We start from the raw sequence: 12,133 nt of genomic DNA, 5'->3' as shown, positions 1-12,133 counted from the left end.
TTCTATGGGGGCTGTGCTGTATTACATTCTATGGGGGCTGTGCTGCATTACATTCTATGGGGGCTGTGCTGTATTACATTCTATGGGGGCTGTGCTGCATGACATTCTATGGGGGCTGTGTTGTATTACATTCTATGGGGGCTGTGTTGTATTACATTCTATGGGGGCTGTGCTGTATTATAGTTTATGGGGGCTGTGCTGTAAAACATTCTATGGGGACTAAGCTGTAATGCTGGATACAGCTGTAATTATGTTATATAGTCGTGTTACACTCCCCTCACTTCTTGTAGCCTACAAGTGTACAAAGATATTATACAGTCACCATGTGACAAGTGGGCCTGTGTGACTTCAAATGCCAGGGCTGAATTTTTGTCCCAGTCCGGCCCTGCCTCACATTGCCATGTGCACGATGTAGTGGTCCCTCCATACTCAGCCCTCACATTGCTGTGTGCATGATGTAGTGGTCCCTCCATACTCAGCCCTCACATTGCCGTGTGCACGATGTAGTGGTCCCTCCATACACAGCCCTCACATTGCTGTGTGCACGATGTAGTGGTCCCTCCATACTCAGCCCTCACATTGCTGTGTGCATGATGTAGTGGTCCCTCCATACTCAGCCCTCACATTGCTGTGTGCATGATGTAGTGGTCCCCCCATACTCAGCCCTCACATTGCTGTGTGCATGATGTAGTGGTCCCTCCATACACAGCCCTCACATTGCCGTGTGCATGATGTAGTGGTCCCTCCATACGCAGCCCTCACATTGCCGTGTGCACGATGTAGTGGTCCCTCCATACACAGCCCTCACATTGCCGTGTGCACGATGTAGTGGTCCCTCCATACACAGCCCTCACATTGCTGTTTGCACGATGTAGTGGTCCCCCCATACTCAGCCCTCACATTGCCGTGTGCACGATGTAGTGGTCCCCCCATACTCAGCCCTCACATTGCTGTGTGCACGATGTAGTGGTCCCTCCATACTCAGCCCTCACATTGCTGTGTGCATGATGTAGTGGTCCTTCCATACGCAGCCGTGAGGCCAGCACATTCATCTGATTCTAGCGCCATTTCACTCTCCATGCTTTACCACACAGCAGTGCTACTGAGAGACCCACATTGTCCCGAGTGAAGCCCACGTCACAAATCCCGCTAGCACAGGACGGACAGACAACCAGCTAGGAGAATGGGAACTGAGCGCTTGCCCCTTAATGGGGCGGGGCTAGTGACGTGACGTCAGGGTGTCCCTGCATTATGGCATGCATCTGATAACAGCATCACAGGATTACAGGGAAGCGACGGCTGGAGATTAGAATTCCCCCGCAGTCCTGCAGAGCCGCCGCGGCCGTCCTCGGTGACTCCACCGCTGCCCCACATTCCGTGCGCCGCCTGCTCATCCGCCACCATGTCTGTAGCGGGGCTGAAGAAGCAGTTCCACAAAGCCACTCAGGTAAGAGACGGCTCCATCAGCAGCAGGTCCGCGCCGTGCTGGGGGTGGCGCTGCGTGTCATTCAGGCTGCTGCTGAATGTCATCCCCCCCTATGGGACCCTGCATTATGTCATGTGCCCGGCCCCGGGGAGGATGGGGTTAACCCGATCGGAAGCCACCAGGCTATTTATAGCACGGGATCCGCTCTGGCCGTGCGCTCTGCTGTATACCGGCCTCTCCAGCAGGGCATCGGTGGTCGGCAGTGGGAATCCCCGGGTGTCCAGAGGGGCCACCATCATCGGTACAGGGCGACCACGGTGCCAGCTGCACTGATGATTGGCATAGGATGGGGCTACATGCCAGCGGTCACTGACCTTAATATGCGGACATGGGAGTCCAGGGGTCGTGACAAGTGTTCTCATTTGGTGGCAAAATTGCTCCCTAATATGAGCTATGGCCGAGCTGTACCAGACTGAGGCTTTACTGCCAAAGGGTTGGAGTAACATGATGCAACGCTGGAGATCGGTCCATCATATGCATGGAATGCCCAGATCTATGAGTGTGTGTGTGTATATAGTATATATGTGTATACACTCACCGGCCACTTTATTAGGTACACCATGCTAGTAACGGGTTGGACCCCCTTTTGCCTTCAGAACTGCCTCAATTCTTCGTGGCATAGATTCAACAAGGTGCTGGAAGCATTCCTCAGAGATTTTGGTCCATATTGACATGATGGCATCACACAGTTGCCGCAGATTTGTCGGCTGCACATCCCAAAGATGCTCCATACAAGGCAGGATGGATCCATGCTTTCATGTTGTTTACGCCAAATTCTGACCCTACCATCCGAATGTCGCAGCAGAAATTGAGACTCATCAGACCAAGCAACGTTTTTCCAATCTTCTACTGTCCAATTTCGATGAGCTTGTACAAATTGTAGCCTCAGTTTCCTGTTCTTAGCTGAAAGGAGTGGTACCCGGTGTGGTCTTCTGCTGCTGTAGCCCATCTGCCTCAAAGTTCGACGCACTGTGCGTTCAGAGATGCTCTTAGGCCTACCTTGGTTGTAACGGGTGGCGATTTGAGTCACTGTTGCCTTTCTATCAGCTCGAACCAGTCTGCCCATTCTCCTCTGACCTCTGGCATCAACAAGGCATTTCCGCCCACAGAACTGCCGCTCACTGGATTTTTTTTCTTTTTCGGACCATTCTCTGTAAACCCTAGAGATGGTTGTGCGTGAAAATCCCAGTAGATCAGCAGTTTCTGAAATACTCAGACCAGCCCTTCTGGCACCAACAACCATGCCACGTTCAAAGGCACTCAAATCACCTTTCTTCCCCATACTGATGCTCGGTTTGAACTGCAGGAGATTGTCTTGACCATGTCTACATGCCTAAATGCACTGAGTTGCCGCCATGTGATTGGGTGATTAGAAATTAAGTGTTAACAAGAAGTTGGACAGGTGTACCTAATAAAGTGGCCGGTGAGTGTATATAGTATATATGTGTGTGTATGTATATAGTATATAGTATATATGTGTGTGTATGTATATAGTATATTGTATATATGTGTGTGCTTATATGTTTATGTGTGTATGTATATAGTATATATGTGTATGTATATGTGTGTGTATATAGTATATATGTGTATGTATGTGTGTGTATATATATAAATATATAATGTATGTATATGTGTACATAATGTGTGTGTGTGTATATATATAATGTGTGTATTTGTGTTTTATAATGTGTGTGTATATATAATGTGTATATAAGGTGTGTGTGTATATATAATGTGTGTATTTGTATTTATAATGTGTGTGTATATATAATGTGTGTATATAAGGTGTTTGTATATATAATGTGTGTTTATATAATGTGTGTATATAGTGTGTGTGTGTATATATAATGTGTGTATTTGTGTGTATATAGTGTGTGTGTATATATAATGTGTGTATTTGTGTATATAATGTGTGTATTTGTGTATATAATATGTGTGTGTGTGTGTATATAATCTGTGTATATATAATGTGTGTATATATAATATGTGTATTTGTGTATATAATGTGTGTGTACCTGCGCGTTTGGCTGCAGCAGTTGGATTAGGGCATGGTGAGTACCCCACTCGGGGGATTCCGGGAGGCTGGTGTGCCCTGCTGTTGGCTTGGATCTGGTGCTGGAGGCTGCGTCCTCACTGCTCCCTATGGCACGCACCTACAGAGGTGACCTCCTCAGCTCCTTCCTGAATGCCAAGACTCCATGCAGAGCTATCTGATAACACTGCATTATTAACCAGCCTGCCGGATTGGGTGCTCTTCTGCAGGAGAGGATGCCGTCTCGTTGCTGTGCCTTGTTTTTTTCCATCCAGATATCAATAAATTCCAGTATTCATAAATGCATTTCACCAGGGAGATTTCCTCCTCAGCTTGTGGTGCTGAAATTGGGCTGGTCACCTTTCCCCCTCCATTGTATTTAACACGTTAATTCTGTGTGACATTACCAAGCCTCTCTGTGTGGATGACTCTTTTTTAGTGACAAAAATAGAAGATTGTCTCCCCTAGCAACCCGGGGAAGTGACAATACCCGCTAAAGTATACCGTATGGTGTTAGTATGGCCAGCTATTGGCTGCACCGTATGTGACTGACACGGCTTTCAGAATATTTTTTTGCTACTTTTTTTTTATATATATTAACCCTTTTGATACTTTGTTAGCTGCTTTTCAAGATTCTGTTTACATGTCCAGTACCTATTTCTGTACTAGGATCCTAAGAAACAGAAGTAGAATGTTCCAGTACCGATCTGTTCTTTTAAATGGGAATGGAATAAGATGTCTCCTGTTTACGTCCTCTCTAGCTGCAAGGTTTTTTTTAGCTAAAAGAAATGTAGGCTGCAGAATTTTATATACATACTGTATTTTACTCTTTGTTTCATTGCTGCCATTTGGTAAATTCAAAAAAGTTCATTTTTTTCACATTAATGTACACTCTGCACCCCATCTTGACTGAATAAAATAGAAATGTAGTAATTTTTGCAAATTTATTAAAAAAGAAAAACTGAAATATCACATGGTCATAAGTATTCAGACCCTTTGCTCAGTATTGAAGAGAAGAACCCTTTAGAGCTAGTACAGCCATGAGACTTCTTGGGAATTATGCAACAAGTTTTTCACACCTGGATTTGGGGATCCTCTGCCATTCTTCCTTGCAGATCCTCTCCAGTTCCGTCAGGTTGGATGGTGAACGTTAGTGGACAGCCATTTTCAGGTCTCTCCAGAGGTGCTCAATTAGGTTTAGGTCAGGGCTCCTTCTGGGCAAGTCAAGAATGGTCACAGAGTTGTTCTGTAGCCACTCCTTTGTTATTTTAGCTGTGTGCTTAGGGTCATGTTGGAAGGTGTACCTTCGGCCAAGTCTGAGGTCCAGAGCACTCTGGAAGAGGTTTTCATACAGGATATCTCTGTACTTGGCCACATTCATGTTTCCTTCAGTGGCAACCAGTTGTCCTGTCCCTGCAGCTGAAAACACCCCATAGCATGATGCTGCCACCACCATGTTTCACTGTTGGGATTGTATTGGGCAGGTGATGAGCAGTGCCTGTTTTCTCCACACATACCGCTTAGAATTATCACCAAAAAGGTCTATCTTCCTCTCATCAGACCAGAGAATCTTATTTCTCATAGTCAGTCCTTCATGTGTTTTGTAACAAACTCTATGCGGGCTTTCACATGGCTTGCACTGAGGAGAGGCTTCCGTCGGCCACTCTGCCATAAAGGCCCGGCTGGTGGAGGGATACAGTGATAGTTGACTTTGTGGATCTTTCTCCCATCTCCCTACTGCATCTCTGGAGCTAAGCCACAGTGATCTTGGAGTTCTTCTTTACCTTTATCACCAAGGCTCCTCTCCCATGATTGCTCAGTTTGTCTGGATGGCCAGGTCTAGGAAGACTTCTGGTGGTCCCAAGCTTCTTCCATTTAAGTATTATGGGGGTCACTGTGCTCTTAGGAACCTTGAGTACTCCAGATATTCTGTTGTAACCTTGGCCAGATCTGTGCCTTGCCACAATTCTCTCTCTGAGCTCCTTGGCCAGTTCCTTTGACCTCATGATTCTCATTTGGTCTGACATGCACTGTGAGCTGTGTGGTCTTATATAGAGAGGTGTGTGCCTTTCCAAATCAAGTCCTATCAGTTTAATTAAACACAGTTGGTCTCCAATGAAGGAGTAGAAACATCTCAAGGAGGATCACAATGAAATGGACAGCATGTGACTTAAATATGAGTGAGCAAAGGGTCTGAATACTTATGACCATGTGATATTTCAGTTTTTCTTTTTTATTAAATATACAAAAATTCTACATTTTTTTTTCAGTTAAGATGGGGTGCAGAGTGTACATTAATGTGAAAAAAATGAACTTTTTTGAATTTACCAAATCGCTGCAATTAAACAATGAGTGAAAAATTTAAAGGGGTCTTAATACTTTCTGTACCACTGTAGTTACCTGCCTGTTCTGCCTGGTGCTGATTTCTACCAGTGCAGAGATGTCACGGACCGCTCCTGTTGGCCATTCTGTAGCTTTCGTTGACGTCACTTTGACAAAGCAGTGTCTTCTCTTCCACTCTGCTCTGTTGACAGACCATCTCTGCTGATGCCATCCTGATTGACAGCCAGCTTCCCACTGCCTAACTATCAACTATCAATCAGCATGATGTCGTCAGTGAGGCATCATCAATAGAGCAGCCGGAAGAGAAATAGCTGCTCTGTTGACAGTTGTAGAATCGCCGGCAGGAGCGGTCAGTGACTGCTGTGAGGTGGTAGAACAGGCAGGTAGTTAGAAATTACTTGCCTGTAACTTCTAGTCTCATAGCAAAAAGTAAGCAAAGCCCTGGCTAACCCCTATCAGTTCTTTTAGCACACTGTTGCAGCATGTGTGAACATACCCTAAAGTGAAACCTGCCTGGTAAAGCGCTAATTTGATGCTCAAAGAATGACCATATGCATGTTATATATAAAAACAACCTGCTCTTCTTATATTCAGACTTTTGAATGTCTTTTAGCTGCTTCAGGTTTTTAAAAACAACAAGCGGTTAAAAAAAGGGAGCCTACCATTCTTCAGGCGGTTTCTGCTCTGAAAACCACACAATGCTTTACAATACAAGTCCATGAGAAGGCTCAAAAGACGCCAACAAGATGCCTGGGCATTTATTGAGTGTTTTGCCACTGTTATTGCATGAAAAACCGCTAGCGGTTTCTCCATTGTTAAAAGGAGTGAAAAAAAAAAAATCCAGAAAATGCCAATATAAAAGGTGATCCAAAAATCTAAAAAAATTGGAAAAGGAAGGAAACAAAAAATCTAAAAAGATGCTTCAGAAAAGAAAAACCCTTTGGTGTTGTTCCTCTTGAAAACGTCAAATTAAAAAGATGTCGTGTGAACGAGCCCTTAGGAGCAACAACTTGTGAGTCAGCGGCTGATTCATGAGCTTGTGCGCCGGTGACAGATTCTCTTTTGCTGTTGCTTTTTTCCAGAAGCATGAAACGTGCAGGATAAACATTGACAATTATACCTACTTTTCAGGTCATATTTACAAGTACCTTGGTTTGCTTCCTGGAAAGACGTAATAGATTTCCTCAAATGATCCAGAAAGCGTATTTACAAATGAAAGCATATTTGTAGAATATACTACTCACATAAATATATGTGAAAACTCCCACGCCTGCCAATGTGACCCTGTGCCTCTGAGCATTTCTGAGCTGCCCATCGATTATTTTACTATTGCAGTTGCTAGGGACAAATTAATGTATTGATATTTGTTTGGGGTCACAAAGGTCATTTTATAAGTTCTGTAACATATATGCTCAGGTTTTATGGCCTTTTATTTATTCGTTCCTTCACAGCTGTACCCCACTATCATAATTCCTGTAACTTTCAGTTTTCGACCCCTACGGTAGTGTGCGTGTGAGTGTGTGCGTGCGTGCGTGCGTGTGTGCGTGCGTGCGTGCGTGTGTGTGTGTGTGTGGTCTCATTGTTTCCAATTTCTGTTGAAAATAATACTTTTTAGATTTTGTGGAATCAATTTAGGGGATTAACAAGATGTATTGTAGCAGAGAGTAGCCCAAATTTCAGAACGGTGGTGCAAGAGTGGTTCTGTGTGTGTGCTTGAGCACTTCTACGGGAATGGTGGAATTAGTTGAGTTGTTAGTCTCATTGAAGTTAATGGAGTGATGATGTAAAATGGCCACTATCGCTCCATTCACACAGGACTTTGAGAACCCCATTCTCATCATCAGAAGAGGTGCCATACATTTTTCACCTTTTGTGTGAGTAGGTGATCCTGTAATAATTCTTTTTTTTCTTCTAAGCAGTGACATATTCTTTGCTTAGCAACAGAAGCCTTGGAAGGCAATACCTTTATTATTTATTATGCGTTACTTATATAGCACCATCATATTCCGCAGGTCTTTACAGTTTGCACACATGATCATCGCTGTCCCCGATGGGGCTCACAATCTAGATTCCCTATCAGAACGTCTTTGGAGTGTAGGATGAAACTGAAGTACCTGGGGGAAACCCACACAAACACGGGGAGAACATATACTCTCCACACAGATGTTGTCCTTGGTGGGATTGAACCCAGGACCCTAGCACTAACCACTGAGCCACCGTGCTGCCCCAAAGGAATCAAACATCATTGATTGGGAGTTTGTGTCATGTATTTATATGTGCCACCATACCTGGTCCTTGATGTTAGATTATGTGCACATGACCCCCATTTTTATTTACCTCGAACCTCCATGATAATACTACAGGATTTCAGGTGAGCGAAACTGCAGAATTTTTCAAGAGGAAGATCATCTTCTTGCGTGTTTTTTCCTGAATTGTCTTTTTTTTTTTTTAGCTTTGTTGTTGTTTCCTCAGTGTTTTTGTGACCATTGGCATTACTGTTTTGTCTGTATTTTTTTAGGTGTACTTTATTAACTACATCGAACAGTAAAGAAACTGCTAGCATTTTTTGAAGCAAATACCCTGGCACAGTGCTCAGAAAGATGCCCGTGCGTCTTTTGAGCCTTCCCATTGACTTCTGTTAGTAAGTATAGAACGTCTTCAGAACAGAAAATTCCCGAAGAATGATCTGCTCAATTCTTCTAACTGCTTGGGATTTTTGCAAACCTGAAGTGGTTAAAAGACACTTAAACATATGGACATTAATTTGTTTTTACGTAGAAATGCATATGTTCATTCTTGTGAGCATTTGGCTAGTGCTTTTCATATGATATGCCTCTAGTATTGAGCCCCTGGCCTCCCAAATAACAGCAAATCCCAACATACAGGGTTTCTTAATATAGAAAAAAAAACATTTAAAATCTCATTGTTCGCTCATGGTGTCCTGTTAGCTCTTACACAAACCCCATAACCTCACTCCCTAATTTCCAATCAGCTGTAACTATTCATCTGTATAAAAAATTAACACTTCATAAACTGATACTTGACCCATTGATGTTTCTCTGCCTGGTTATATCATTATCTAAACCACTTTGGCGTTAGAATGGCAATATACAGTTAGAAGATCAGAAGACAGGTGACAGAGATGAGACTAGTCCGGTTCCCCCTGTCAGTTTCTCCCAGCGCTGCTGCAGGTGATGGACAACTCTCTTCCATAGTGGAAGACCTATTAATCACCTCTAGCAGCAATGGAAAGAGCTGCCGTTGGGCGGTCCTGGACTAGTCTCTTCTCTGCCTATGGATACCAGATCTTCATTTTCATAAACTTGTAATTAAATTGGAAATGTCTATGTTACCCAAATATCTTTACTTATTTGAGACTTTGCCATCAAAGTATCAGTTGAGTTCCCATGACCATTCAGTCCTGTTTTGTTAATTTAAAATTTGGAAAGTGAGATACATCTTATCCCTACAATAGTACTTACAGCTTCCGAAGTTGACTTTTCTAGATGTACTTTGTATTGTTATGACAAATACCTGAGACACCTGCCTTCATGGACTATTCTTGATGCATGAAATCATTGGACTGAGATAGACAAGTTATGGCTATCCTCAGTCCACCAGAACTTCTTAATTTGGGGAAGTCTACTTAGTGCTTTTTGGAATAAATGTAGGATTTGTCTTCAGTTTGTCACTCACAGGTTTCCCCTGACCCCATTTTTATTTACCTCGAACCTCCATGATAATACTACCTCAGGATTTCCTAAACCCTGGTTTGATGAGCACCTCTTTCACCTGAAAAATTTGATTGATCCTTTCACAAAGTCAAGTTTATCTTTCAGTGATCTTCAAGATGAACATGGTTTCCCATATTCCACATTTTTTAAATGCCAAAAGATAACACATTTTTCTAAATCCAATTTAGGACCCACACCAATTCATAATATTACTTAATTTGAGAGGATGTGGCTTTTAGGCCCTTCTCCCACAGGACACTTCTACAAACATCTATTAAGTTTTGAATGATGGTGATCCTTCCAGTTCCCTCCACTGCTACACTCCTATACGTGGCTTTGAGAGAACTGTATGGGTAGGGAATTTCTATGGAAATTGTGTGAGTGTGGTGTGTTGGTGGTTGAGGTGGGTGATCTGGTGTAGAGTCATTAGAACATCTCTTTGGACTTTGTATAAAAAGAATCAAACTAATCTACTAATGACGTGATATCTCTCACCAGAACTCTTACATAAACTCACCCTATCCATCCAAAATATATACTGGAGGTATGGAGCATTGGGTGCTTCACAGCACCTTATATTCTGGACATGTCCATTAATCTTACCTTTCTGGTTGGAAGTGCAGGGTTTTCAAATTCCGCTAGATCTATTAAAATATGTTCTAACATTTCCAATGGAAATCTCGGTAAGCCAGGACCTGGACTGCTCCTCAGCATACTTAGAGCTGCTAGATGTCTAATTGCCTTATTTTGGCGGCAAGAACCCCATCTTCTAGGTCTGATTTGTATACAAGGTTCCCAGATATTCATTCTATAGAACATTTATCGACATTGATCCATAACACTATGGACAAGTTTTCAGAGATTTGTGACTGATAATTCAAGCATCCATCTTTGATGTTCTGTTCACCACAAATGGACTTTTACTTTTGACACCTATAGTGACCAAAAAACTTTTTATGTATTTTAGATTTTGTAGAGATAATAATTTTAAAATACTCGATGGTAATGTATGTTATCGCAAAATGTGTGATAGATAGTCCCCTATGTTCTACATTTTCTGTATTTTACATTTCTTCTCGTGAGAAAAGTAAAAAACTATGAATAAAGATACAGTTGAAAAAAAAGGTCATGTATTCAAAAAGTAATCCTAACTGCAAAATTGGACAACTACCTTGGACAACCTTCTCTTCGTGAAATGCATTTAGATATTAATCTATTCTCCCAGTCTTTTTTTTTGTCTCTTAATTTTAAATGCTTTTATTACAATGTAGTATTGCTGATTTCAGTATTTGGCCCGTCAGTGCAGAATGCATTGCCAAAAGCAACATTTTTGACCTGTTAAAAAAAAATAAATTACCAGCTGGAGAACCCTTTTTTTCAATGTGTGCTTTATAATAATACAGTTGTAGCACCTCCAGTCATGCAAATGTATGTACTGTGAAAATAGCATTTATATAAGCCTCTTTGAAACTAGCAGAAATGCCAACATTGACCTGCAATTAGCCTCGAGTGCCGCCTGGTTGACTAGTGCATATTTTGCTGTTAGTGCAATGAAAATGTAACCTGTCCCACCAACTCTTAATTGTAATGTCAATTTACAGTAAGGATATGCTATATAATGTATTCTAGCTTTATTAAGATATTTTTTTATTCTGCACCCCATCTTTCTGGTGATCTCTATTATTTTGACATTTTTTCTTATGGGAATGCACATTCATTATGTAGAAGAGATAATGTAGGGCCCGATTCATCAACATCTAAAGCCTCTTCATGAATAGTGTGTGGTGTGCCTCCTTGTGCCTTGCCAGAAATCTTATTCCAGTTAGGGACTGAAGTAATATTCCTAGCGTAGGCACCACCACAGATCGTCATGAATTAAACAAGCTGTTGAGTCATGCCCCCGTCCCGCACGAGTTCCATCCAATTTGGCAGAGCTAGGAGGAACTGGCATGAAAACGTCTGTTCAAAGCTTTTACGTAAAAGTTTTTTTGGCTTTAAGGCTTTGATGAATCGGGACCATAATCTTTATAACAGGTAACTGCATATTTTAGGGTTTAAATTTCAGTATTACATTTTGCAAGATGTTATATTTATATACAAGGTATGACAATTGTGTGATTTTTCTATGATAAAAATAAAATGCTTTAACCACTGATGTTCTAATCTCTTTATTAATTAATAGTTTAAAATAACTTTTATGTAGTAAGAAAAACCCCAAAAAGAAGACCTTAGTGATGTTCAATTTGTTGCTTGCCACTTCTCCAGTCAGTTATCGCCTTGCTAAAGCTGAATTAGTCACCTTCATACCCAGGAAACCCCCCGCTAATTCCCAGAATTTTGCTTTGAAAAGTCTCATGGGAATTGAACTGGGGTAGACGTCACATTCATTCTCTATGGGTCTTGCAGAGAAGTGCTTCTCAGGCCAAACCCGTGAACAGTGATGTCCATGCATGGCCACCATTTCATTCCATCCTTTCCAACAGGTCTTTTTATAGCCCCATTAGACTGAGCTCCAGTAGTCAGAAAGTTTTTACTTAT

The 12,133-nt window shown here is 42.1% G+C and overlaps 1 protein-coding gene across 1 annotated transcript in view; it reads left to right on the top strand.

The window, feature by feature from the left end:
- The first annotated feature begins 1,194 nt into the window (after positions 1-1,194).
- SH3GL2 (SH3 domain containing GRB2 like 2, endophilin A1) overlaps positions 1,195-12,133 on the top strand; it is a 270,857-nt gene continuing 259,918 nt past the window's right edge. The window contains exon 1 of the mRNA XM_077249925.1: positions 1,195-1,447. Within this exon, the coding sequence (XP_077106040.1) occupies positions 1,403-1,447 (45 nt within the window). The 5' untranslated portion in view covers positions 1,195-1,402. The remainder of the gene's footprint in view (positions 1,448-12,133) is intronic.

Source organism: Ranitomeya variabilis, chromosome 1 (genome assembly GCF_051348905.1).
Source record: "Ranitomeya variabilis isolate aRanVar5 chromosome 1, aRanVar5.hap1, whole genome shotgun sequence".
Taxonomy (NCBI): Eukaryota; Metazoa; Chordata; class Amphibia; order Anura; family Dendrobatidae; genus Ranitomeya; species Ranitomeya variabilis.
This window is presented reverse-complemented; position numbering and strand designations above follow the sequence as displayed.